The sequence below is a fragment of the Neovison vison genome, chromosome 5, assembly GCF_020171115.1.
Source record: "Neovison vison isolate M4711 chromosome 5, ASM_NN_V1, whole genome shotgun sequence".
Lineage (NCBI taxonomy): Eukaryota > Metazoa > Chordata > Mammalia > Carnivora > Mustelidae > Neogale > Neogale vison.
The window spans coordinates 1,105,016-1,130,817 of record NC_058095.1 but is presented as its reverse complement, the minus strand read 5'-3'; the positions used below and the strand labels follow the sequence as shown (position 1 = coordinate 1,130,817).

Below are 25,802 nucleotides of genomic sequence, written 5' to 3'. Positions count from 1 at the left end.
GCCAGGCCACAGGTGCCCCGCCTCACCCGGCTCCGCAGCTGAAGGACAGATGCCCTTCCGGGGGGAGGGGCTGAGAAGACACCACCGCAGTCCTCACCTCTGAACAAAACCAGCCCAACTCTCGCCCCCTTCCCGTCCGAAACGAAGAGGGGAGCGGGGTCGGCAGCCCACAGCTGCTGGGCTGTTCCCAGCGGCCCTGATCTGGGTGCAGGAGACCCCGAGACACTTGAGGGGGACCCAGTCAGGAAGCTGGAGCCAACTCCTTCCCAGATCCGTGGCCCTGTGCCAGGCCACGGGGAGCCAGCCTCCCACTGGCCTCGTGACGGGCTCGGGGCCAAGAACCCACTGGGCTCTGGCTGCCCTTCCCCCCGTTACAGGCTCTAGGGAAGGCAGCCTGGGGCATCTGGGGGTCCTAAATTGGGGGTTCCTCGCTGCCGGGCTGCCTGCTTCCCCCACCCCCGGCCTCCCCACCGTGTGCGTGGTGGTGGGGAGCAGGGCTAAGAGCCGGACGCGGAATAGCTCCCGCCAGGTTTATTTGGCCATACCCCCGCCAGTCAGATACAAAACCGAGAGCAGTCTGTGGGGAGAGCGGGAAGGCTGGCCCGGGAAGTGGGGGGCGCAGTGCCCAAGAGCCAGCCCCAGGGCACCAGGGAGCCCACACGGGAGGCGGCACAGCCTGTGTCCTGAGGAGGAAAGGGGGTGCCCCTTCAGGTCACTGCTCCCCCAAAGCTGGCTTCCAATGAGGCCTGGACGGCGGAAAGTGCCAGGTGGTGGGGGTGTCCTGGGTCTGCAGGGGCTTGGCAGGGAGCAGAAGCCAGGCCTTCACCGGCTCGCAGGGTGGCTCCCCGCTGGCGAAAGGTGCCCGCTGGGCTGCTCATCTGTGCTGGATGCCCTCTCTGTGCGACTCAGTGGGAAAGCCTCTGGGCAGGTAGGGTGGGGGCAGCGCCCTTGGCTCTAGCCCTTCCAATAGCAGGCCAGGTGGAGAGGGAGCGCGGCAGCTGTTACACACCAGACCCTCGAGGCGTGGAAGGAGAGCAGGAGGGGCTGGCCCGTGGGCTCGCGGGGTGACCGCCCACCGCTCAGAAGTCACAGTCGCTCTCTCTCTCACGCTGCGCCTCCTGCCGCCTCTTGGCCTCCAGGAAGGCCAGCTCCTTGGCCTCTTTCTTCTGGTTCCGGGCCTCGTACTCTAGCCTGGGGGCCGGGCTGCGGTGAGCTGCGCAACCAGGCCTGGGGCTTCCAAGGCCCCGCCGGGCCCAGCCAGGCAGCCCTCCCTCACCTGTTCTTGATGATGCGCTGAACAATGAGGTCCGTGGTCAGGTCGTTCCCGCTGTCGATCTGGCAAAAGATGCCCCTTCTCTTGGGCTCCTGGAGGCCAGAGGGTTGGAGGAGGTGATGGCAGCCCTCCTCTGGAGCTGCCTGGGCCTGGAGGGTCCTCGCCCCCGAAAGACCAGAACACTAGCATGGTTCCTCCCACTGCTTAGCAAGCATCCTCCTCCTCCTAGGCCACCGGACCGGCCGTTAACCCGCCCCCGGGGTAGCTTCCAAACAGGCACTGTGAGACCGGGGAGGCGGCGGGGTGGGGGCAGGTTCCCCGGGGAGCAGCACACTCGGCCACCTCGTGCCCATCAAGGGCCCAGCACAACCCACCTGGTAAGGATCTGAGCCATCCTTGTCCGGCACGATTTCTGTCTTCCCGTGACATACCAGGTCCACCTGGGGAGGGAGCAGGGGTCAGGGAGCCTGGTGCCTTGCACTCAGAGGGCCCTCCCTGGGACCTGGTCCACCAGGAACCTCACCTTGAAGTGGTCCAGGAGCTCTGCTGTGACCGCATAGGGGGCCCCGATCACCACTTCCGACACGTACTAGGGGGACAGGGAGCACAGGTGGTCAGCTAAGACCCCACTAGGCCCCAGGTTGATGGGAGAAAGGGCTCGCTGCTAAGGAAGCAAGGGCTGGGGGGAGGGAGCAGCATGGCGGGGCTGGCTGGCCAGAGCCCAAGGCTCCTGGATACCCCCTCCTCCCCCACAGCCTGGGCAGGGGACCCCACCCGGCGCCCCCGCCGTGGTCCATACCCGGCAGGCCAGCACGCTCAGGGTCCGCTCGTGAAGGTTCATGATGGGGTAGTTCTTCCCCTTGTAGTGGTTGACCTCCTAGGACCACAGTGAGCTCCAGTGAGCAGGCAGCCTCCCGCAGACGGGCCCGGCAGCGCGGGGAAGCCCCAGTCCCCAGAAAGAGGCCCCTGCCTCCCCCACTTCCATCAGCTCCCCAGGCCTCACCCCTGTGAGCCACCTGTGCCCAACCTCAGCCCCAGGAGCCCCCCCCCATCAGCTGGCCAGAGAGCGAGACCTGGTCAAAGTGCAAGCCGGCGATGACATACGGCCTCTCTGCCAGGCCGTGCACCTTCTCCAGGAAGTCCACGTGGCCGATGTCTGTGCCCAGGTTAAGAATCAAGTAAAAGGAGGAGAAGCGCCCTGCAGGACCGGGGGCTCCGGCGGGTTCCCCTGAGCTCCACCCACTCTGGGAGCTGCGAGGAGTCAGGGAGGCCTCTCAGGTCCCATGACCCAGAGGGGCCCACGGGGCCAAAGTGGGGGCCACCCTCCCCCTCGGTCCCAGAGGATACGGAACAGGTCGAAGGCACCAGCCACATAGATGACAGTCTCCCCTGGCTGGGGTTCCTTCCCCGAAGCAAACTGGATGATCTTCTGAGACGTCTGCAGGAACTGGGACACCCCTGTCCAGGGGTTCCGCCCCCCCGGGCACTAGAAGCCGAGAGGGCTCTGGTCAGCGAGTGCTGCCCGGGGAGCGGCCTGTCCTTCACCTGCCCCCACACCCCAGCTCCTTTTCTGGGCCCCGGCTGCCTGCGCCTGCCTGTCTGGGAGCAGGTGTGGGGCCGCTGGTGCAGAACCCCAAGCCCCAGCTGCAGCACTTGCTGGGTCAAGTGGTCACGTGGGCGCTCTTACCCGGCACTTGCCTCAGGCAGGGACAAGGTGGGGAGCCAGCAGTGCCTGCCCCAAGCAACAGCGGGACGGGTGGCTCCGCCCTGTGGCCGCCGTGGGCACTGCAGCCGACAGCACTGGGGCCTGATAGCAGGCCCAGCAGTGGCCACTGCCCTGGTGGGGACCCAGCACCCCGAGCCACCTTCTGGTCACCTGGGAGGGCCCTTCCGAGGGAAGTGTCGGCCTGGCGGGTGTTGGGTGACGGGGCTACAAGGGAGAGAGGACCAGGCCGCCTGGTTAGAGGCCACCTGCTTGAGGCGGTCCTGGCTCCTTGGTGGCTGTGGGACTGGCTGAGCCTGGTGGGCAGCACCCAGGCGGTGCCCGGAAGGTGGGGGCCAGGTACAGGGGCATCAGGGAGTGGCCTGGCGAGCCGGGGCGACACTCACCTTGCCAAAGTTGTCTGCATACTCCCGGTACTCCGAGGAGATCTCCTGAGAGGAAGGACACGGGACGCTGAGGAGCCTCGCCGTCCCCCAGACCTGGCCAACCCCCAGCGCTCACAAACGGACAAAGACAGACAGACCAGGTACTTCCTCCCTCCCAGCAGTGTCCTGAGCCCTCGGAGCCCGCCCCGGTCCCTCCCAGACTCACGTGGCCGCTGTGATGGGCCTTGGTCACCAGCAGCATGCGGCCCACGAGGTCCGTGGTGGACACGCCCTGGGTGCGCCTACACTCTCTGCGGGCACAGTGGGGTCAGCACTCGCATCCTGGACATACCCCAAAGGCCCCACAGCAGCTCACCCCACCTGAGCGCAGCCCCGCCGGCCCCCCGCTGGGCGGTGCAGACCAGGCAGCTCTGCGCTTCTCTTGGCCACAACAGAAAACCAGGACCAGGAGCGCAGGGCAGGCCACGGCGCTGTTATACACGGAAGGGCATGACAGCATAGACGGGGAGTGCTGCTGGGGGGGGCAGGCCAGACCAGGGCCCATGGCAGCTCTAGTCTCTGGCCCCCACGACTGTGTCCCATGGCTGAGTCCAGTAACGGCCACACCCCACGCTCTCCCCAGCAGCCAGCTGCCCACGGCCCATGCCCACCACCTGGGCTGGTACAGGTCTGTGACACTTGGGAGACCCGCTGCGCCCCCTGGCCTGAAGAGGCTGCAGCCCATTTTCCTCGTGGGCAGAAAGAGTTAGGGGGGAGCTGTGAGCCTCACTCCTCGACAAGGGGGGGGCCCTCTCTGGGGCTCACCTGTACCTCCCGGCCTGCTTCACTTCCTCGTAGGTGTCGCGGCCATCTACAGTCAGCGTGATGTCATCTAGGAAGCACCACACACAGGTGAATGAGGACTCTCAGCCCAGACTGCGGGGACCCGTGGGGTCCCCAACCGTCATCCTAGGCTGGCCCTGGCATGCAGGGACTCTTTCTGGAAACAGACCCGACGCCTTCTCAGATCCCTGAAAGGCTCAGGCCCCAGCAGCCCGGCCACCCTCCAGCCCGGCCAGGGGCCCCAGCACTCTGGGCCCCAGCCCCCCACTCACTGCCATGCACACAGAAGTCACAGCTGTGCTTGTCCAGCGTCTCCAGCGTGGTCACGTAGGGAGCTGCAGGCACCACCTCGTCTACCCACTTGATGGCCCGCACCATCTTGTACCTCTCCTCTTGAGTGAAGACTGGGGGCCCCTTGTGCTTGGAGATCTCCTCTAGAGCCAGACACAGAGCAAGGACAAGACAGATGAGCTCTGCAGGGCTGGCCCACAGGCTCGCTGGCCCTCCCACCACCAAGCAGGGCTTGGAACCACAGCTGAGTTCATGGCGGGCAGCCGTCTGTCTCCCTGGGCCCTCTGCCTGTCATGAGGGCAGAAACACACCCGTGTGGTCACCGCCCTGTCTCTCTGGGCCAGTACAGGGGCTCAGGATGTGTTCGCTGGCTAACTATGTGCTACCCTCACCCAACCAGAGTTCCAGGGAAAGTCCTGTGACAGCCAGGCACTCCATTCCCAAGGGTCCCAGGCACCAGGCTGGGGTGGGAGAGGGAAGTGGGCAGCACGGCCAGAAACCTCATCCCTTGGCTGCACTGTTCAACTTGAGCCACAGGATTGGAAGCCGTGGGGGGCTCAGCCTAGGCCTGCAGGTGGCATGAAGCTGCTGGGCCGTGCTCTTCAGAAGGATGGCCATGGACCTGGCCTTGCCACCTGCAGGGCCCTGGGAGGTCAGTGGGAGGCAGCAGCCCAGCTCACCATCGGTGTGTACACCCACGATGAGGTAGTCGCCCATGGCCCTTGCCTGGCGCAGCTGGTTAGAGTGGCCATAATGCACCATGTCATAGCTGTGGAAAGGAAAGGACGGTGAGTCCCTGTGCGGAAGGTGGCACTGAGCAGCTGGGAGGGGGCGTAGGGGTGCAGCCTTGCTCCCCTGGGCCTTCTTTAAAAAGGCCTTTGAGAAGCTGCCACTGGGAACAGCTCCTCAGGGTCTGGCCAAGCCTGGGCATTCAGAGGGGATTTGGGCACTCAGCTCCCCACACCTGGTCCCTGGGCCGGATTTAACAAGCATGACAGGGGCTGGGCTGTGCCCAGGAGCAAGGCCTGCTGCCCCCTGGGGCCAGTGAGCACGCACAACAGCTCCCCACGCATGCCACAGAGCTCCGGCCTCTGCCCTCAGCCCCTCCTCTCACCAAATGCAAACAAGTGTGTTGGGGGGCAGGCTCTTTACTCTGTGAACTGACATTAATATACGGGTGGGCTGGACTCTGTACCACTCTGAAGCAGGCGGCCAGTCTTTGGGACCAATAAGGAACAGAGTCTGACAGATAAGCAAAGGCGACTGCCAGCTTTGGAAGTCCTGCTCGCTCCCTCATGGCCTCCAGAAACTCAGCGAGGCTCTCCTCTCTGGGCCCAACAACTCCCTCCCTGGTGGCTGGTTCTAGAGCTCTTATCCTCAAATCTGGGCCTGATTAAGGGGTGACTTCGCAGCTAGAGGCCCACTTGCTCCCTTGTGTGGTGCACAAGTTGGCCCCACACCAAGTCCATTTCCTTCCAAAGCCTCACGTCTCCTGAGTAGGTGACACTGTCCTGCTTCTCCAGGGGACCCACGCCACCTGGTGTGCAAAGCTGTTCCACTCCCTGACACCTGTTACCTCTCACTGCAGCACCCCAGGTCCCCGCACACAAGACTGTGGGGTCACACAGCTCAGGCCCTGGGGTGAGAGGAGCGGCTAAGTGCAAATGCAGCAGCCTGGCTGGCCCTTGAGCTCACTGGACGGGCTGGGCTGGGGGTTCACAGATCGGAATGCTGGGTGGTGCTGGGTCCAGGGTGTGTCCTTGCCACCGTGGCCTGCTGGGGCAGGGGCCTGGCCAGACCAGGGCCAAGGTCAGAGTCCATCCACACGAAAACATGCTCCCTCCCCGAAGGGGACTCAGGCACAGCTGCAAAGGTGTGGCAAACCCCCCACCCCCCAACAGCCCTGCTCTCTTCCCAAGCCCGGAGCTAGCCAGGTGGGGGCTGTGCTTTCTCTGATTGCCCCCGAGAAGGCATCCGGAAGCGCCCCGGGGCCAGCGCTCAGTAGAGGTCAGTTTTCCTCTCACCTGCGGACAGCCCCCAACTTATCTGCAACAAGGCCAGGTCTCGGCCAGCTAGAGGTCAGGACGGATGGGCACTGTGGCCCTGCTGGGCAGGACCCAGGAGCCCGGGGGCTTCGCTGGGGGGTCGCGGACACAGGCAATTCGCGCCCTGCCGCTCGCCCTGACACCCAGTAGACTCCCTCGGCCCTGCGGCAGGCGGGCTGGGGAGCCGGACACGGACACCGCGGGCGAGACGCTCCGGCGCACGGCTCCCCCGTCGGGACGCGACACGCGCGACTCGCGCCACCACCGGCCACACTCCGGCGGCCCCGCCCCGCGGGCGGCTCAGCGACGGACCCCGGCGCACGGGCGCCCGCGTCCCCAGGAGGGCGCCGGGGCCGGGAGCCGCAGGTCCGGGCCGCCGCCGCCACCGGCCGCTCGCGCCGCACGGCCGTCCCCCGGGCCCTGGGCGCAGGCCGGTCCGCAGACGGGTCTCCGGGCGGCGGCGCAGCGGCCCCCGCGGCCCCGGCTGTCCCCGCCCCCGGCCCGCCCGCCGCCGCCGCCGCCGCGCTCACCAGCCATCGCACCACACTCGCACGGCGCGCCTGCCCTCCGGACCCGGCGGCTCTGCACCGCCCGCCGCCCCGTGCCCGTTCCGGACCATGGCCCCGCAGCGGCGGCGCGGCCCGGCCCGCTCCGCGACTCCCAGCGGCCGCCGCCCGCCCCGCGCACGCCCCGCCCCGCCGGGCGCACGCGCCGTCACGCGGGCCTCACCCGCCGCGCGCGGCCAATGGCGAGTCCCGCCCCGCCCCGCCCCTGGATCCCCGCCCCGCGTGCGCCGCCGCAGGCGTGAACCGCCAGAGCCGAGGCCCGCCCCCGCCCGGGTGTCCCGGAGACCCCGCCCTCCGGCGCGCGGGGTCAATAGCGCGCACGCACCTAGCCGAGGGGGCGGGGCAGGACCACGTGGGGCTCCCCCCCCACCCCTCCCCTCGCCCGCCCGCCCGCCCGCCCCGCCCCGGGGAACCCGCGGGGCGCCCGCTCCCGCGCCCACCCGGCAGCCATTCGAGGACACGCGGGCGACAGTGCAGAGATGTTTAATAACAACAAAGAGGCGCGCCGAGCCCAGGCTCAGAACCAGCCCTCTGCCGCAAACCCCGTTCAGAAAAAGGTCGCTATAAAGTTACCACGTTTTAGTAAGAAGCAGTAGAAATAGGGTTGAGGCCCCTGAGACGAGCCCGGTGCACGAGGTAAGGCAGTCGCGTGCTTCCTCTGACCGGCGGCTGTGAAACAACCCGAGTTCCGATCCCGCAGAGAGGCGTGGCTGCCCCCCCTCTAGGACGCGGCCGGACGGCCCACAGGAGGCGGCCGCAGCAGTGCAAGGGAGGCGGCGCGCGGGACCCGGGGGGCAGCCCCGGCCTCGCCCCTGAATACGAGTTCCCACATCGGCAAAGTGACATTTGTTCTCGTCCAGCACCGGGTTACGTCACTTTCTTCCTTTTCGTGCGTTTAGTGCAGCCCCTGCCAAACCAGCCGCCTAGGACCGGGGCTGAGCTGAGCGGTGCACCCCGGTCTCCAGGCGGAGGCTCCTCTCTGCACAGCGACTTCCGAGTGTGGCTACCTTCCTCACCCGCACGCAGGGGAGTCGCCAGGGAGAAGATGGGGTCCTGCCACCTACCGAAAAGGGAAAGCTAGGTCAGGTGAGCCTGGGAGCCTCAGTCACAACCTGCCCCAGGGCGGGAAAGCTGACTGAGGAGGTCGCCCTGCTTCCCTTCCCGTCCTAACTGTGGCCAGGCTTTGCTTGGTGGCAGCTCCACTGTTCTGGAGCTACAGAACGCCTTAAGTTCCCCAGTAACTCAGAGGTCAGCACTCACAGTAGCTCAGCCTCTGCGGAACTCAGTGTCCTTGCGGGCCACCCAGCAGGCCCAGCACACCAGGGTGCGGCAGGAGCAGCCCCAAGAGGGATGAATCACTAGCAGCTCTGGGTCCCACTTTTCACTTGTATGGCCGGGGCGGGTGGACCAGACCCTCTCCCTCTTCCCAGACTGCGGGATGTGGGGGGGGAAAGGCCAGCTGACTAGGGAGGTGTGGCCTACGGACTACACCATGAAGAGATCATGTGTCTGACTGAGATGTAGAACCACATATTATAAACTTAAGATACAGATAAGCACTGATAAAGAAAATGAGCTAAGTTAATGTAAAAAAAAAAGAAGAGTACAGTACACAATAGGCCCACATTACAGAACACCACAAACATAACATACAAGAATTGCCAGGCCCAGAAGGTGAAGGGATCCTTAATTCTTGAACCCTTTGATTAAAAGAAGTTATTGATTTCCCCTATAAGACCCTGAAAATTCACAGAGAAAGAAAGTGTAAACTTTTTACTCAATACATACACCACGTCTAAATTATCACAAATTCTGTATTAAGGTACAGTTTAAGCTTCCCCACAGTACGCCAGCTCCCCAAACCGAGCGCACCAAGACTCTGTCTGACTGGAGGCACCTTCCCATCCAGGCTGTCTGCGGTAGGGGCCCTCCAGGCGCGCGCTGGCACATTCCCTCTCCCCGCAGGGAGTCACGCTCTCGGCTGATGCCTCAGCCGCTCCCTGCAGAGGCGGCCAGGCTGCAGTCACACCTCAGACACCACGTGCAACTCAGAGCATTCCCTGTGCTCAGTTCACGAGAACAGACAGACACAGCCCATCCACACAGGGGCAGGAAAGGGGGGGATGCGCCCGTGCCCCGCTCACCTGCTATAGGGGGGGATCTCCAGGCCCAGCTCATCCATGAGGAGCTGCATGACATCGTCACACTTTCCGTGAAGCTTCAGGGCAGCCCAGTCATCCTTCGGGGTCCACTGGGGACAGGGGAAGGTGCGTGAGGATACCCCACTGCCTCCCGATGGCCCTTTCTCAGCCAGACCTCTGTGGCCCTTGAGTTCGGGACACGAACGTCCCAAGAACTCCCTGGTTCTCCTCTCCTAAGGTCCAGGTCTTAGGAGGGGCCTCTCCGTACGCGGCTCACCTGCAAGTTCACGATGTAGAGCTTGGGCCGCCGGCTGGGGGGCTTGGTCATACACCAGAGACGAGGATACTTCTTCAAGACCTGCAGGAACGGACAGACCGACAGAAAGACCACGCACACGATCGGGAACGAAGCTCTAGGACACCAGGGTCGAACAGCGAACGGGCAAGGTGCCAGCAGGCTCCCCACCCCCCCCTGCCCCAACCACGGTGCTGTTCACATACCTTTAAGCTGGAGCCTAAACATAGGATTGTATCTGCTTTGCTGGCTGCCTGAGTGGCTGCCTCCCAGTTCAGAGGCTGCCCCAGGGTCCCCCTCTCCCCGAAGTGCACGATGGTGTCCCGGAGCTGGGCCCCGCACTTGTGGCAGGCCCGGCCCGTCTGGTGCCGGTGCAGGGCGGTGCGCTCGGTCACATCGAACACTCTCACGTACTCTCTGTTGGGGGTGCAGGCCGTGCACACCTGAGGAGGAGAGGCCGCCATGAGCAGGAGCTGCCGGCCCGCGCAGGCCCCTCCGGACCCCGGCGGGACTGCTCACTTCGATGTACATGTTCCCGTGGAGCTCCGAGATGGCCGTGCGGGGCAGCCCGCTCCGCAGGTGGAGCCCGTCACAGTTCTGAGACACCACGTGCTGCACCTGGAGGAGAGGCCAGCGTGAGTCAGCAAGGGGGGCGTGGGGGGGCTGTGTTCATCAGTGACACCATCCTTAACCCTGCCCTGAGCCCTCAAACTGGGGGTGACTCCAACCCCATATGAAGCCTTGGAGGCAAAACAAGGGGGGCAGGTCGGTCCCAGCACGACCCGGAGGGCCCTCTGGGGGGAAGGGCCCCCGGCTGCCCGCAACAGCCCGGAAGCTCTTGGCGAGCCAAGAGCGCAGGTTTCCGCTCTCTTGGCTCGTTATGTTTCGAGTCACTGAAGGGCCAGGAGGAGGGACCCCTGCCCACGTGGCTGAACGTGCTCAACGGGGGGTCTTCAGAGGTTTCCCACAAGCTTCCCCTTTATCTAGGTGGCTTCTGAGGTCTGTGGGGACAACGTGATAGAAACGCAGCGTGGGAAGAACCCCCAGCAGCTCTGGCCTGAGGCAGACCCCATCCACGACTCTCGAGAGACTCAAGCCGGGAGTCAAGCACTCGGTGGGCACTGACCCCCCAGGTCCAGCGGCTGACAGAGGCACAGTACAGTTGCCACTTGGGCACAAAGCTGGCCGTCCAGGTTCTGCTCTAGGGACCCAGCAAGCGGACCGCCAGCCACAGCAGGTTCTTACCAGCTTTTGCTCGTGTAAGCGGGCGATGCTCATGTGGGTGAGGGTCGGCTCGGCCTCACTCAGGTCAGCGGCCCTGCGAGGAAACGGACGGCGACGGAAAGCACAGGTGTGGGGAGCCGCGAGGTCAGGCCGTGCTGCCTCTGCTCGACCGGATGGCAAGGCTGCCCTGGACTGCTTACCTAACACTTCTCCCTTTCTGAAGCAGAGTCCACACTCCATTAGGGCCCCGGTAATCTGGGATAGAGGCTGCCTGCACGTTCAGAAAGAAAATAAACCCGGTGACAATGCATCACTGTAGGAAATGGCAAAATTCACAAGCGTGAAAAGCAAACGTTTCTCCACATGTGTTCCAGGCTTCTCCACACACTGGCCTCTACTCCTTCCAACGGCTCAGCACTTCTTAGTGCTACCTGCCTAAATCCAGTGGCTCCTTCCCTCTGCCTGGACCCCTCCTCCCACATGGTCTAGCTCATCCCTCCAGGTCCCAAGGAGTCCTGTCGCCTCCGGGAACGTCTCCAGCATGGACTACAACCTGGGCTCTCCAACCACACCTGTCCTCCAAACCGAGAGAGAGGGCTGGTCAGGCTCATCTGTGGGTCCCCAGGGCCTAGCCAGTGCGGCTTAGCACATGCTAAAACCCTAGGTAGGAACACTCATCCATGTTGATTCTCCCATCCTGATAGTGCTTCCTGCCCTACTGTCACAAAGATCGCCGCCTCTCCAGATGAGATAAAGACCACTGAATTTCTCCAGTCTCAACACCATGAGCGAAAACAGAAGGCATGCTGGGATCAAGCAATCTTGTGTTCCCCAGGCTGTGAGTGACCTGCCTCCTGGGGAACCCTGTCTCCTCCCTGCAGCTTAAGCTTGGAAAAATGCCCCCCCTGAACCACGTTGAAGAGAGGCGTCGTACAGCAACACTCAGAGCAAGCACTCCCACAGACGACAGGAGCACACACGTGACCGCAGGAAGGAGGCCCCAGGACCAGGGCTCCACGGTCTGCAAGTCAGGGTGGTCAGTGCCCCTTATACGACCTCACTGCTGGGCCTCTGAGCTCAACCCTGTTTGGAGGATATTCCTCTCACCCTTGACTGTGAAACCCTGCTCAGCTTTCAAGGCCTGGCCTCGATGCTGCCTCGCACACAAAGGCAACGGGATGGATTTCCCAGCTCTGGGGCTGGGGTCGTGAGTGTCTGCATCTCTGCCCAGCAGCCCAGCCCAGCCCAGCCGTGCTACCTTTCGCTCTCTGCTCACCTGCCGTGTTCTCATCACCCACGGGCCTCCTGAGAACAGAAATCCTCTGTGTTCGCCTCTGCGGGGCCTACACGTGGGTCGCCCTCTACACCGTGCCGTTAAGTAGACAAGTGCCTCAACACTCACGATATCCCACGGCCCAAGATGGCCTCTCGACAGAACGTGCCCAAACCCCACACGCTTCTCTCCTTCAGCTGTTGTACTCTATCCCTGCCTTGCTTTCTACTTACTTTCTTTCAACGTTTAGAAAACAGGAACAATGGGGGATCAGGAGACGGTTCTGGACTTGGCTCTGCCCACATAACCTTGGGCTGGTGATGAACCACCTTGACTTTGGCTTTTTCTTTTTCTAATTAAAGATTTTATTTATTTATTTGACAGAGAGAACACAAGCCGGGTGGGGGGGGGGCGGCTGGCAGAGGGAGAAGCAGGCTCCCCCCAAGCAGGGAGCCCGACCCCAGGACCTTGGCATCATGACCGGAACGGAAGGCACAGGCTTCACCGAGTGAGCCACCCAGGCGCCCACCACCTTGACTGGACAGGAGCAAGTGCCCGAAAACACTGCTCTGCTTTATGCTTCCTTCCTTCCCTTCCTATCACAAAAACGGCAAACATTTAAAAGGGTTTATCCCCCCTGCAGCTCCAAGCCGACGCACTAGGGGCTTCTCTGCGAACGAACACGGGGAGCACCCGGGGGGCGCGCTCAGTTAAGCCGCAGACTCGGGTGTCCGCTGAGGCCTCGGCCGGCAGGGGCTTGAGCCCGGCCCCCTTCTGCCCCGTGCTCGCGCCTGCACTCCGGTCCAACACAGAAGTCGAAGGAGAGAAACCAGACGGACAGGGAAGAAGAGCGCAGCTGAGGGCGCCCGGGGGCTCTGCCGGGCCGTGAGGTCCAGCCCCACACCGGCTAGGGAGGCCACTCCGGGAAACGGGCAGCGGCTTGAAGACAGCGCGTCAGGGCGGCTCGCGAGGCCAGTTTTCCGCGATCCGCCGGACACTCGGAGGACCCGGCTCGGCGCCGGGCGCGCCACCCAGAAGGGGGCGCCCCACCCCGGCCCGGCCCGGCCCGCGCCCGCCCGGCCGCCTTACCGTGCTGATGCCCGCGCCGGTGTAGACCACCAGGTACTTGGCGTTCCGCACGGCGCCGGCCAGCTCCCGGACTTTCCTCCGCAGCTCCTCCGGGTCGTCGCACACCTGCCGGGACAGCCGAGGCCGGTCGTGACGCCCGCCCCGCCCCCGCCCGGCCAGGGCCCGGCCCCGGCCCCGGCTGTCCGCGGCCCGAGCCCCGCACCGACCGAGCCCCGGGCGCGCCGCGGGACTCGCCTCCTCCTGCCGCCGCTTCAGGCCCTCGCGCCGCCTGCTCCGACCCTGCAGCTCGGTCACCAGGTCCTCGCTCTCGGCCAGGAGCCGGCCCTCCTCGGCGCTGCGCTCGGCCGCCGCCTTCCTCAGGATGCGCGACACCTGCGGGCGCGGGGCGGGCGGTGAGGGCGGCGCGGGCCGGGGGCGCGGCGCGAGGCGGGCGGCGGCGTACCTGGCGGAGGCGCTCCCGCTGCTGCTCCTCCCTCAGCCTCCGGACCCGCTCCGCCGCCTTGCGCTCCGAGCGGCTGGGACCCCCGGCTGCCATCGCTCCCGGGAGACCCGCGCTTCCGCTTCCGCCTCCGGGCAGGCCGCGCTCCGGCGCATGCGCGAGAGGCCCGCCCCGCCCTTCCGGCCCCGCCCCCGCATCGCGCAAAGGAAGCACCTGACAGTCTCTTTAAAAGGTGTTTATTGATCATATACAAAATAAAGAAAACCTTATATATCACAAACATACACTATGTACAGCAATAAATACCCGGGGTCCGGCCCAGTGCCGCCCCCCCTGGACAATAATTTAGCAATAAATACTGCACAGGGCAGGGTGGGCCCTGGGGCCAAGGCCCGCCCCAGGGAGGCCCCTCCTCACCTGCATCTCCAACACCCTGGCAGGTCCCAGGGAACCCCCACCTTCCCCCGGTTTCAGCCCCAGGCAGGACAGGCAGGGTCTGATCACCTCTGCTTGGACCCAGCCTCTCAGCGCCAGGAGAGCACCAGAGCGAGACACACGGGGCAGCCCTTGTCCTGTTGCCCTAAGATGCCAGGAGAAGGCTTTCTGCACCCACTCCCGTTTGGTTAAAGGCTTCAGGGAGTAGCAAATTGAGGGGATGGGGAGAAGGGAGGGGCTGGGACACAAGGTTGCTGCAGGGGCTGTCCCCTCGCAGTTCCAGGGCTGGGGGGACTCTCTCCTACACTCCAGCTCCGGCCGCCAGACACCCACACACCAAGGCTGCTGCTCCAGCGAGGGGTGCAAATGCCCGTGACTGGCCCAAAGGTGCCGCACACGCTCAAAACACACAGGCCTGAAGCAGGACAGGCCATACCCCTGCCTCCGTGTGTCCCCCACTTCTCCCCACCTGCTCCAGAACTAGACAGCCAACAGGAAGGCAATAACGCGCCAAAAAGAATTATTCAGTGGCTTCTGGGGGAAAAAAAATCGTTACTGTGTTGGTTCCTTTCACCAAACCACAGCCTAAAAAAGTAACTTACAAGATCCCCGAGCGGAAACGTGCTGCAGGCTGCGGCTTGGGCTTCCCAGCTGTGGACAGGAGCGTTAGCCAACCGACCACCTCGGAGAGGGAGGCAACTGGGATAGGAGGGGGCCTGACCACCTGTCCCAAAGCAGGCTGCAACCGATCAGAGCCGTGGGCTCAGGCACGGACCGCAGGGGCTGCTGTTGACGGTCAGACCTGGACCAGGGGCAGCAGAGCCTCCGGGGAGACCCGGCATCCGGCAGAAACGAGCACACACCACAGCTGAGCAGCTGTGTCTTCTCATGTACAGACAGCAGTGCCACCCGGAGTGGCAGCCAGCGTCATGGGGAGGTCTCCCCCAGGTCATACTCAGGGCAGGAGCTGCCCTGTTCCCAACAGGCTTGTCCTCTGAAATCTGAGTGTCCGTGCTGGGGGAAGGGAAGAGTGGGGCAAGGGTGGGAAGGAAGGTGCACATCATGGTTCACTTAGCGGACCAGTCTGGGAGACTTGGCTTCGGCCAAAGCCCTCGATTCGCTGTGTCAGAAAAGTCGAGGAGGAAAAGAACACAACACTCTCACAGCAGGAAAACTGAATTAACAAGAATCAGAAAGACACCAAACCAGCCACGTGTGGACACAGGCTCTACTGTCAAGAAACCAAGGTGAAGGGGAAACGGGGCGGAGTGCAGAGTGGCCCCACGGGGCCAGCGTGATGGGAACGGGACATTCCCCTAGACCCAAGGAACAGGTGCTCCAAATCCAAAAACCGTGAAAGGAAGCATGACCTCACTCACTCCAGAAGCTTCTTCTATTACCTAAACCAGACCTGCACTTTCTCTTCTACCTGTGCCCACCCTCCAACTCACCTTTCAGCTTCCAAACCTGCCTCCTCCCTCTGCTTTCCAGGTCTCCAACCTGGCAGATGGCCGGCCATCTCCCAGCCAGTGCAAGAGTGGGGACCGTAAATGGACGCGGAGGGCGTGGGCTTCTCCCCCTCTTCAGGGATTCTTACGATACAATTCTGACTCACCGCTACTACAACCAACATCTTTCGTCTAGACCCTAGGTAGACAAAGCTGTGCGTCAGGGAGGGGCAGGAAGCCACTAAGTATTGAGCGTCGACGGTCACAATCTCCACTGCAGGCCGACCGGGCACAATCGGGAAGGATGGGGCCTCTAGGGCCAAGAGAAGCCCATCAACAGGACAGAAACGGACAGCACGTCCCCGCTACCACCCAACGGGCACTCTGGGTCAGACTGGAGGATGAATACCCCGCCAGCCCCCACTGAGTTTCTTTTTGCCAGCCCACACGTCTGTGCGTTATAGGGCTCTAGAGCCCCCAGAGAAACTGAGGCCCATGTGGCCAGAGACAGGGCCAGCACCACAGGCAGCTCCCATCCCATGGCGAGGAGGGGCTTCCGGAGCCCGGTCTGGAAGACTAGCTGCCTCTGCAGAGGAGCCGGGCTCAGCCCAGGGGGGGCAGGTGGGCCGGGCTCAGCCCTGGAGACCAGCACCTCCACGAGCTACGCAGCACGTCCCTGGAAGACACAGATCCCAAAGGAGGCAAAAAAAAGGCCCAAGGCCACGAGCAGGAGCGTGGCGCCTGCAGACCACAGCCCTTGTCTGGCGCCACTGGAGACCCCCACCCCAGCCGGTGGGCAGGGAGAAAGGCCACCCCGGATGAGCCCCAAGACCACCTGGCTTAGCCTGGGAAGCATTCCTTCACGGTGGGGAAGCACTGCTGGGCTAGGTGGGCAGCAGGACTGGAAACTCCCATGTGGGCCCAGGGGTTCCCGACGAGGCCCACGGGAAGCCTACAGGGACAAAGCTGGGATCAGCGGCCAGAGCCCACGCATGCTGACTGGAGGCCAAAAGGAAGACACATGGGGGTACCTCGTGCCTCTGTGGTCCCCCGCAAACCCGCCAGCCATGGTCAGCGGCGGTAGGCGTGGAAGCAGTGGGGGGGTGGGCACTCTGGGACGGCCCCTTGTGGCTACCCTGCCACTGGGTCAGCCCAAGCCTTACACAGACATGCGAAGCCCAGGCTGTGCGGGGTGAGAGCAGAGCCCCATGTCTGGTCGCCGGGGGTTCCGGGTCAGGCACCGAGGCAGAGGGGGCTGGACTGATGGGCGGCTCCCCAAGGCCTGCTGGAGCCCGAGCTGCCCAGCAACCCTGTCCAGGTCCAGGCCCAGCAAGCCAGCAGAAGCAAGAACACAACCAAATCCAAAAAACAAACACAGGATTAACAGACACAAGAAATGACACCCACAGGTCAAAGGTCACCAGAAGCACCAGCACGTGACGCGGCACAAGACCTCACCAGGCACAGACAACACCACGGCACCGGCAAGAGACGGAAGCAGGAAGGGCAAAGGAGTAAGTCACTTTCGGTACAATTGCAAAAGAGATAGCAAAGAGGACGCCAGGACGCGCCTTGTGGTTGCTCACGGCTTGGCTTTTTTTTTTTTTTTTTTTTTTTTATCTTTTTTAAAACTAAGTTTTATAAATAACGTCTGATAACTCTGTGTATATAAAAACTAAACTCCAACAGCCACAAAGACTTGTCCATAAGTTTACAAGAAAGGGATTTTTTTTGTTTGCTTTTTTCTTTTGTTAAACTAGCAAAGTTTCTATTATACTTTCCTTCCTTGTCCATATATACGGTCAAATGTTCTTGCTTGTTTTTTGTTTTTTTTTTTTAAAAAGACAGTTTTATAAATACTCTGCAGCTCTTTTTTCTTTAGCTTTTAAACATATAATTTAATAACTTCGTAAAAGGAACTCCTCTCTTTTAAATAAAGGGCTATGTAACCACACAAACAGGTCATGTCAACAGTGGCACGGGACCCATCGCAGGACACTGGACACACCCTTCACGTACGTTCACAACCAGTGATTTGGTCTTGTTCAGTGCAACGCATCAGGCTCGAGCGCCCTGGCCCCTGGTGCAAAGCCGCAGAACGCCCCATCCCTCCCAGCGCCTACAGAGCCCAGGGTAGTGGCCTGCCCACCCAGGGCCCTCGGGGACACCCTACTCCTAGGAGCAGAGCCCATCTGTGCCTGTGGCTGCACTAAGAGTGAAGCACAGCCCCCGGCCAGCCAGCAGCCGTCGGAGCCCGCGGGCCACCCAGGAGTGGAGAGCAGCCTCCCCTTGCCCTGGGGCCCTCCCTGCTCTAACACCTGAGCCGCAGAACGCTCATTCGATCTTTCTCTGTTCCCACAGGGCCAACTCTGGACGCCAAGCCTGCACCGCCTTGGTACAAAGGGGACTGGGAGGCAACCCCACGTCACCGCCGAACTGACCAATCCCAACACACAAAACACACGATGACGACGACGAGATCAAAGGGGCTCAGCCCGGCGCCCGTGGGGTGCGGGTTGTGCTTTGCAGGGAAGGGAGGAGGCAGGAGAGGAGAAAGAAGGGGAGAGGGCTGCCAAACTCGCCATGCGCCTAATGGCCCCTCGAAGACCCGCCCGGGCAAGCGCGAGTCCCTACGACCGGGCGTCCGTCTTGGACTTTACTATTGTAATGACGCTAGTGGCGGCCACCTTGCCGGGGACAAGGGGCCCCAAGCCGGCAGCGAGGGGGCCCCGGGCCGGCGCCACGGGGCTGCGGGCCACGGTCCTGGCGAAGTTCTGCAGGGCCTCGTACTTGGCGCGCAGCGCGTCGAGCTCCAGCTTCATGCTGGCGTTCTCCGAGGCCAGCTTCTCCACCTCCTGCTGCAGCTCCGCCTTCTGCTTCTCCAGCTCCTCCTTCTGCGTCACCCGCTTGACGCGGCAGCTGGCGGCGTAGCCCCGGTTCTTGAGCGTGCGCCGCCGCTGCTTCAGCTGGATGATCTCCTCCTTGGACAGGCCGCGCAGGTGCTGGTTCAGCTCCCGCACCGACATGGTCACCAGCTCCTCGTCCGTCAGGCTGGTGCCATTCTCACCCGGCTCCCGCTTCACCTGCGGGCGGGACTGCGCGTGAGGCCCAGGGCTCCGCGGGCCCGCCCCCCCAGCGCCGCCCCAGCTCCAGACGCCGCCCACGGTCCGCTCACCTTCAAGGCCTTGTTTCCTTTATTGGGGGTCGTCATAACCCGGGGGCACAGCGAGCAGGCACTCTGCGAGACAGGGAGCGGAGGTCAGGACCCTGAGGACCGCTCCCCCCCCTCCCTGGGCACAGAGCCGAGGGAAAGGGCCCAGTCCCAGCCTCACCCCTCACCTCACCCTTCCCAGTACCTGGCCTGGAGGACCACCTGCCAGCCTCTGGCTAGGCTGGTCCCTGGCCACCTTGTCCCTAGGAACCCCAGTGGGTCTGATGGGGGAAGGGGGAGAGAAGGCCTGTTAGAAAGGCAGCAACCAGAAAAGGGCCATGGGAAGAGATGAGAGGGATGCAGGAAGGGCCAGCCTAGAAGGAAGCCGGGAGCTTTAAAAATAACCCCAGTGTGCGCCCCAGAGCATGGCTGTTCCTGGCGAGTCACGCTGACTCAGCACATCGCTCCCGCTCCCGCTCCCTCACCAGCCCGGCCTGGCACTCCCCAAGGCTGCCAGCCAACACAGCCCCAGGGGACCCGCAGCCTAAGCAGAGCACTGCTGGGGCCAGAAAGGCCAGCCTGGCCAACGGCAGGTGCGGGGCTGGGCCCAGTGATCCTGCAGCTGTGTACTCGGGGCCCTACCTCCTACAGCCACCTCCCCTTAGCTGGCCCTGTCCCCACAAAGGCTTAGGGGCCGGTGGGGACTCAGGCCAAGAGAAGGATGCAGGACAGTCCTGATTCTCCCACAGACTTTTCACTTTGAAGAGCTCGACTGTTTCCGGCATTGGTGGGAGCACCCCCCCCACCCAGGTGGCAGGCGCCCCAGGAGAGGCTGGGCTCAGCCCTCTCTGCTGCTGATGGAGCAACCTTCCTGTGGCTTTGGATTGCCGCATCTGGTGCCCCTGCCCCACCCCAGCCAGGCTGTTTCCTAAGAGGGCCCGCCGGGGCCACCCAGGGGCTCTCCTCAGCCCCCTCCAGCCCCAGCCCCCAGCCAAGGGTCACTGCCCACAGCATAGGGAAAAAACAACATAAGGGCTTGGGGGAGGGGTGGACCAAAGGGCCCCTCGCACCCATTCAGTTGCCTTTCCCACGCCCGGCCCTCGCTGTCTGCTTCCTCAAGCTCTGCCAAGGACATTTCTGTGCACCTAATCCTGCAAATTCGGCTCAGCCTGCCCCCACCAAAGCTTCAGGCAAGCACACTCCCTCCTAGCCCCCTGCTTTCCAGGTCAGGCTGGAGGGAAAGCGGACCCTGGCCTCCTGCTGCAGGAGGTGTGAGCACAGCATGCAATTCTGGGCGGCTGGGGGGCAGGGGCTTGTGACCCTTGCTGGGGAGGTAAAGCACGGCTTAGGGAAGCGGAGGCTCGAAAGGTGGCTCCAGGGCAGGACTGCCACTCACCCCTCCTCAGCCCAGGGCTCTCAGGCCGCGCCGCAGAGCACCAGATGGAGCAGACAGAAGCTAGAGGTCAGAAGGTCCGAGGGCCCCAAACCCACCCTGGGAGACAGGCTCTCATGGCTGAGCTGCCGGAGCTCCCCCAGCCTTAAGTCTGAGTTGGAGTGCAGGGACACTCCCCGGGGTCCTTCCACTGTCAGCCCAAAGGAAAGCCCTGGCACCAGCTTTTCCCACCAGTCGTCCTCCCTCCGCCCCCGAATGCTGAGCACAACGGTGACTTCCTGAGATCACACGGAAAGAAAGCGGAGCGTGGCGGCTGGGAGCTGAAAAGTGCCTTCTCGGCAGTTCTCACCCTCCGCAGAAGGCCTGAACTCAGCACAAGTGCAGCCACTCGCCTCCTAATCAAAGGTGCAGGGGGTGCGTGCCCGCCGTGGGGGAGGGGCAGGGCTCAGCAAAGCCAGGGCTTCAGCAGCCTCTGCCCACCAGGGCACACACACAGATGTGACGCTGACGGCTTAGGGGAGGGGCTGTGGGACACAGCTCAGGGCACCTCCGGAAGCCAGAAGGAGGGTGTCCAGGAGGCTGGATTAAGAACAGGCTCCCTCTTCTCTCCACCCCAAAGAGGGTCCAGGGCTGGGCCCCAGGGATTCTTCCCCAGTCACCTTCCCCTGAGGGTGAGCCACACCTGTAGATAAGACACGGACCGTCCCCGGGCGACCCACTCAGGCTGACAGCCAGCTGGGAAGGGAAAACTGGTTTCGACAGCTCCATGCCCTGAACGGGGGGGGGGGGGGGGGTTGTTCTAGATGCACACACAGGGCAAGAGCCCGCTCCTTCCCCGGCCTTCCTTCCACCCTGCCTGACAGAACCACCTCCTCCAAAACCCCTGAGGCACTGCAAGCCATTCTGAAAAGAGTGGAAAACTTAATCTGCACCTAAGAACAAACGAGAAGACGTAAAGAAGTACTCTCTTCAGGAATCTGCACTTTCCTAAGGTATAAAATTTGACCCAGAGATCAGCTGAGTTCAACATCTGGCACGTACAAGCCCAAGACTAAGAAGTGCGTGTGTGCTGGGGCGAAGGGGCATCCCTGAAGACCAACCACAAGGCCAGCCTGACCCAGCCACGAACCTCTAGGCAAGAATGGTCAGCTCTGGTTGAGACAAAACGCCCCAACCCCTGGAGGCCAGGAACCACCCACACACTGAGGAAAGGTCAGGCCGCACCACCCTCAGGCTGTCACCCCCCAAGAGGCCCAATGCCCACCAGGGAGGGCCACAATCTTTGCTGACACCCACACAGCACCAAGCCCCAACCTCAAGTAGGACAACTCTAAGGGTGATCGGGAACTGCCGTCTTCGGCTCCATGGCTTCCACACCAGCCCACCGGCTGTGCCCAAAGGCCACAACCACCACCTGCAGCTCTGCCCCACACCCCAGGGCCAGGCAGCAAAAGGGGCAAGGCCTGCTCACCAGACACCTCGCTTTCCAGATGTCAAAGTCCTGCTGCTTCCTCTCATTGGCAGTTTCCTGGTAGGGCGGCACCTGCTTCCCCTGCCCTGTCCACTGTCCTCCAGGACTTGAGCGCAGGCACCCTTCTATCTCCCACTGACTCCCTCTCTGGCCAGGGGGTATGCCTCTCTTGCCCGCCCAGGGGCTGCCCAGCCTAGCCAACCAGACCAGCCACAGGGAAAGCCTGCTTCCCAGCCTGGCAAGCACGGCCCCCCTAAGCTCCTCCCCTCCCCTCCTCTCACTCAGAGAACTATTTCCCAGTTTGGGGAACTGTCCCAGACGCTGGTCAGGGACCGGCTGCCTGAGAAGAGCCTGCCTGGGAGGGGATGGACAGGCCGGCGGCTGCACATTCTGCCGGGAAAGAACACCTGCACCTGCTCCCCCCTTCTTCTCACGCTCCTGCCTTCAACTCGCACACCAGCCCTAACTTGAACGGGTGCCCCAGCCCCGGGGGCCTGGCCCTTCCCCAGTTTCCGTCCTCCTCTATGTGTCGGGCCTTTCGGACCCCAGGCCCCCAGCTCAAACCCGCCCCCACCCCAGACATCAGAATGAGCATCGAGTGACCTCATGCTGATGACTCAGCAAGTCTCCCTCTGGGCTCTGGCACGCGTGCGGCGGAGCGAAGCCGGCGCGAGCAGGGTCTTCCCGGCCCCGCCACGTGCCGCCCCCTCCCCCCAGGCCCGCCCAGGACCCCCGCGCCCGGGGAGGCGGACACAGACACCTGATGAATCAGCAGCTACACCCGGGGCCCCCCGAGGCTCTTCCGCCGAGCCCTCGGCGCCCCGCTCGACCCCACCCTTTCCTCCCGCCACCGCGGCCGCCCCTCCCACCAGGACGCCCGGGGCTCCGCCGAGCGAGCCCCGCAGACGCCCCGCCCCGCCGTCCTCCGTCCCCCGCGACCCACCGCAGCACCCCGGGCGCGAGGGCCAGGAGCTGCCGCCGACTCGCGGGGAAACCGAGGCACGGGCCGCCCGGAGGGCGCGGGGCGGACCCGCAGCCGGGAGCGCGCGGCTCGCTCCGCTCCCAGCCCGCCCGGGGCAGCCGCGGCCCCGCCCGCCCCCCGCCGCCACCCCGCGGCCCGGAGCCCGGAGCCCCCCGCCCGCCGCCCGCCCGCCCGCCGCCCGGCCGGCCGCCGCACTCACCCACCACACTGCGGGCCCGGGCGGGCCGAGGCCGGGGCGGGCGGGCCGAGGCCGGGGCGGGCGGGCGGGCGCTGCGAGGCCGCGCGGGGGGCTCCGGGCCCGGGGTGGGGGCGCTTCGCCTGCGCGGGCCGGGCCGAGCGCGCTGGGAAGGCCGGGCCGGACCAGGCTCGGGATCCGCCGCCGCCGCCGCCGCCGCCGCTCCACAGACGTCACATGATGTTTGGTCACGTGGGCTCCATTCATGAAGCGGCGACGCGGCCGCCGGGGCTTAAAGGGGAAGCGGCGGCGGCGGCGGCGGCGGCTGCGGCGGCCGCGGCGGCGGCGGGGCGCGTCCTCACTGCGCCTGCGCGCCCGGAGCCGGCTCCGGACACTGCGCGCCGCTCCCGGCCCCGGCAGGACCCGCCCGGGCGGCGAGGCTGGGGGCGCGTGTCCCGCTCTGCTGCCCCGCGGGACAGCTGCGGCCCTGAGGTCCCCGTGCGTCGCGGACACGGTCCCCGAGGCGCTTCCGAGGCTGCACGGCGGGCACAGCGCGCGTCCCCCTCCCCGCGTCATTCCCGGCCCCGCCTCGGCCCTGCCGGGCAGCTGGGGCCGGTTCACAGACGACCCGACAGCCCTGTCCAGGGTTCGCAGTGAGGTCTGGCCGCGGCCACCTGCGAGGGCTGCGGGGTGTCCCCACCCACCGCCCCCAGACCTCACGTTAGCGACGAGCCCTGGCGCAGCTCCCGGGACTGCCCGGAAAACCTCGGTGAGAGAGTTGCACCCCCCGCACCTGTCTGGGACCCCGTCCCCTCGGGCCGAATCTGCTCCTGCCCCTGCTTGTGAGGACTTCTCGCTGCTGCTCAGAATTCCCGGAGGAAGAAGGGACACCGGAGGGATCCCATTTCCAAGTCCTGGAACAGGTATAGAGCCAGGAAAAGCGACTCACCCTGTGAGGCAGGTCGGTGGGACTCAGGTGAGCTGGCCCAGGGGCGGTGAGGGACAGGCAGCAGCACCCCCCCACCCCCACCCCCCACCCCGTCTCTGTGGGAATTCAGTGCCACCGACTGACAAAGGCCATCGGCAGAGGACCCGGAAGCCAGGGACATAAGGGTCCCCTAGGGACCCCTGCCTGCCTTCAGGATCTCCTCTGTGAATCCCACCATGCCTTGTACCCCGCCTGCTTTATAGGGTTGTGCGTGGTGGTCTATTTCGAGGTGGTCTTTAAGGGCAGGGCACCACACTGTACTCCAGGGCCTTAATATATCTGGGGCATGACTCTTGGTTGGTTGTTGTTGTTGTTTTTAAGATTTTATTTGTAGGAACGCCTGGGTGGCTCCATCGGTGAAGCATCTGCCTTCAGCTCACGTCACGATCCTGGGGTCCTTGATCAACCCCCACATCAGGCTCCCTGCTCGGTGTGGGGTCTGCTTCTCCCTCTGCCTGCCGCTCCCTTCTGCTTGTGCTCTCTCTCTTGCTCGCTCACTCTGTCTCTCTCAAATAAATAAAATCTTTTTAAAAAGTTAAAGATTTTATTTGTAAGTGATCTTAACACCCAAGGTGGGGCTTGAACTCACAACCCCAAGATTGCTTGCTCTAGCGACTAAGCCAGCCAGGTGCCCCAGTGGCATGACTTTTAAAGTCTACTAAATACACAGAACAAGGCTTGCCCCTGAGGACGAGAGTGCACTCCTGTGGGCTCCACCTCCTCCAGCCTCCTCTCCGCCACCACCAGCTCCGTTCTCCTGGTCACACTTGGTAGGGATGTAGGGCCTGACTTACTGCTGGGCCTTGAGAGCCACTCCAGGCAGGTCATGGGGGTTGGCTTGGTGCCACACGGCTCAGGCTGGAACCATGACACCATCAGGAAACACAGGTGATTGACCCGGGCCTGGGGACCAACCGCTCGCTGGCTAGTCTCCTCATGCTCCCATACCCCCGACTCCTCAGTTCTCACACAATGGGGACTGGCTGCGTTTATACGCGGCAGGTGACTGAGAGGCTGACTTACCCATCATGCTGCCGCCTACTCCTTCTCCCCAAGGAGGCTTCTACTCTCGGCAAGGTGTCTCTTCCTCCCCACTGGGAACACACCCGGCCACTTGGAAGAGGGGACAGGCAAGCGGGAGGTTGTGCCTATCCAGGGCCACCAGAGAGGTCAGTGGGAAGTGCACTGGGGCCCAGCTCACTGGGAGGCCAGTGAGAGTGTGGATGTGAGGACTGCTTCCCTCTTCCAGGTGGCCCTGGGCCCTAAGGTCAGCCCTCTGGACATGCGATGGGGGGGCTAGACTGCCCACCTTCTAGTCTCTGGGACCTGTGGGGAGAGGAATGGTCCAGACCGTCCAGGCTCCTTCGCTGCCCTCTCACCCCACTCTTCTGCAGAGGTGCGGAGAGTTTGCAAACAAGGTCCCGATCCGCTGGATCCGCTGCAGAGTAACCGGCAGCGGGTTTGTTTGCACATCTGTGGGAGGTCATCAGGGATGAGGTTGTGCCCTGTCCAAACACCCAGAGAGCCTAGCCTTCAGGATCTGTCTCTGGGTCCAGCTAGAGAGCCCGGAGAGTCCGTGGTTGGTCTCACCTGCCCCAAGTCTGGCTGGCCCCCACCCAGGGCCCAGGACATCCGTCTCTGGGAATAACACTGCAGCCACACCTGGGAGTGACACCAGAAAGCAGGTCCACAGGTTCCAGCATCCCTGCCGGTCCACAAGCATCACCACGACTGGCGTCTGGGACTGCCTCGGTGGGCAGATGCTGAGACCCAGCTGTCTGGTCCAGCCTGGCCTTCCCCGGGCTTCCTGCTGCAGCCTGCCCATGCCCTCCTGCTGACCCCTCCCAGATGTCCCCCTTCTGCTCGCACCCTCCGCAGGCAGATCTGGGGACCCCACTGGGTTCTTCTCCTGGAGTTCAGCTGGCCCCAACCTGACATTGCAAGGAGGCTCAGGACACAAGGACTGACTAGCCCTTCTTCCACGGGGGTCCAGACAGGGAGATGGGCCCACGCCAGGGCCCTCCCAGGACGTACTTCTTCCTTCTCTGTCTGGCCAAGGGCTGCCGACTTGTTTGTTCTGGAGCCTGAGTCCAGCTCACTTGGGGGCCACAGGACAGGGTCAGCCTGCTACAGGAAGGGACTGGCAAGGAGAAGCCGGGCAAAGACCCCATCCAGGCAGGCAGGAACCTAGG

The 25,802-nt window shown here is 63.7% G+C and overlaps 3 protein-coding genes across 6 annotated transcripts; all 3 read right to left on the bottom strand.

Moving 5' to 3' along the window:
* Positions 1–516: 516 nt before the first annotated feature.
* Positions 517–7,198, bottom strand: PCYT2 (phosphate cytidylyltransferase 2, ethanolamine). The gene is made up of 13 exons (XM_044247205.1): positions 7,071–7,198; positions 5,176–5,264; positions 4,477–4,638; positions 4,187–4,253; positions 3,588–3,672; positions 3,383–3,427; positions 2,621–2,759; positions 2,347–2,429; positions 2,073–2,150; positions 1,797–1,862; positions 1,648–1,713; positions 1,277–1,365; positions 517–1,191 (listed from the first exon to the last, which is right to left on the bottom strand). Exons 1-13 carry the CDS (start codon positions 7,157–7,159, stop codon positions 1,080–1,082), a joined length of 1,170 nt encoding a protein of 389 aa, XP_044103140.1. The 5' UTR covers positions 7,160–7,198; the 3' UTR covers positions 517–1,079.
* Positions 7,199–7,573: 375 nt separating this feature from the next.
* Positions 7,574–13,664, bottom strand: SIRT7 (sirtuin 7). Of its 3 annotated transcripts, XR_006384490.1 has the most exons (11): positions 13,571–13,664; positions 13,363–13,500; positions 13,129–13,233; positions 10,967–11,037; positions 10,788–10,860; positions 10,062–10,160; positions 9,749–9,985; positions 9,525–9,605; positions 9,251–9,357; positions 8,760–8,845; positions 8,076–8,166 (listed from the first exon to the last, which is right to left on the bottom strand). XR_006384490.1 is itself a non-coding variant. In XM_044247203.1 (10 exons), the coding sequence occupies exons 1-10, from the start codon at positions 13,661–13,663 to the stop codon at positions 7,974–7,976; spliced, it is 1,197 nt and encodes a 398-aa protein (XP_044103138.1). In that variant the 5' UTR covers position 13,664; the 3' UTR covers positions 7,574–7,973. The 3 variants fall into 3 exon arrangements, 2 of the variants coding, with proteins under 2 accessions (XP_044103138.1, XP_044103139.1); XM_044247203.1 differs by lacking the exon at positions 8,760–8,845 and having other exon boundaries at positions 7,574–8,166; XM_044247204.1 differs by lacking the exon at positions 8,076–8,166 and having other exon boundaries at positions 8,179–8,845.
* Positions 13,665–13,787: 123 nt separating this feature from the next.
* MAFG (MAF bZIP transcription factor G) lies at positions 13,788–22,062 on the bottom strand. 2 transcript variants are annotated; one of them, XM_044247201.1, is made up of 3 exons: positions 21,466–22,062; positions 18,626–18,688; positions 13,788–18,533 (listed from the first exon to the last, which is right to left on the bottom strand). In XM_044247201.1, the coding sequence occupies exons 2-3, from the start codon at positions 18,659–18,661 to the stop codon at positions 18,081–18,083; spliced, it is 489 nt and encodes a 162-aa protein (XP_044103136.1). In that variant the 5' UTR covers positions 18,662–18,688; positions 21,466–22,062; the 3' UTR covers positions 13,788–18,080. The 2 variants fall into 2 exon arrangements, with proteins under 2 accessions (XP_044103136.1, XP_044103137.1); XM_044247202.1 differs by lacking the exon at positions 21,466–22,062 and adding an exon at positions 19,998–20,670.
* Positions 22,063–25,802: the final 3,740 nt, after the last annotated feature.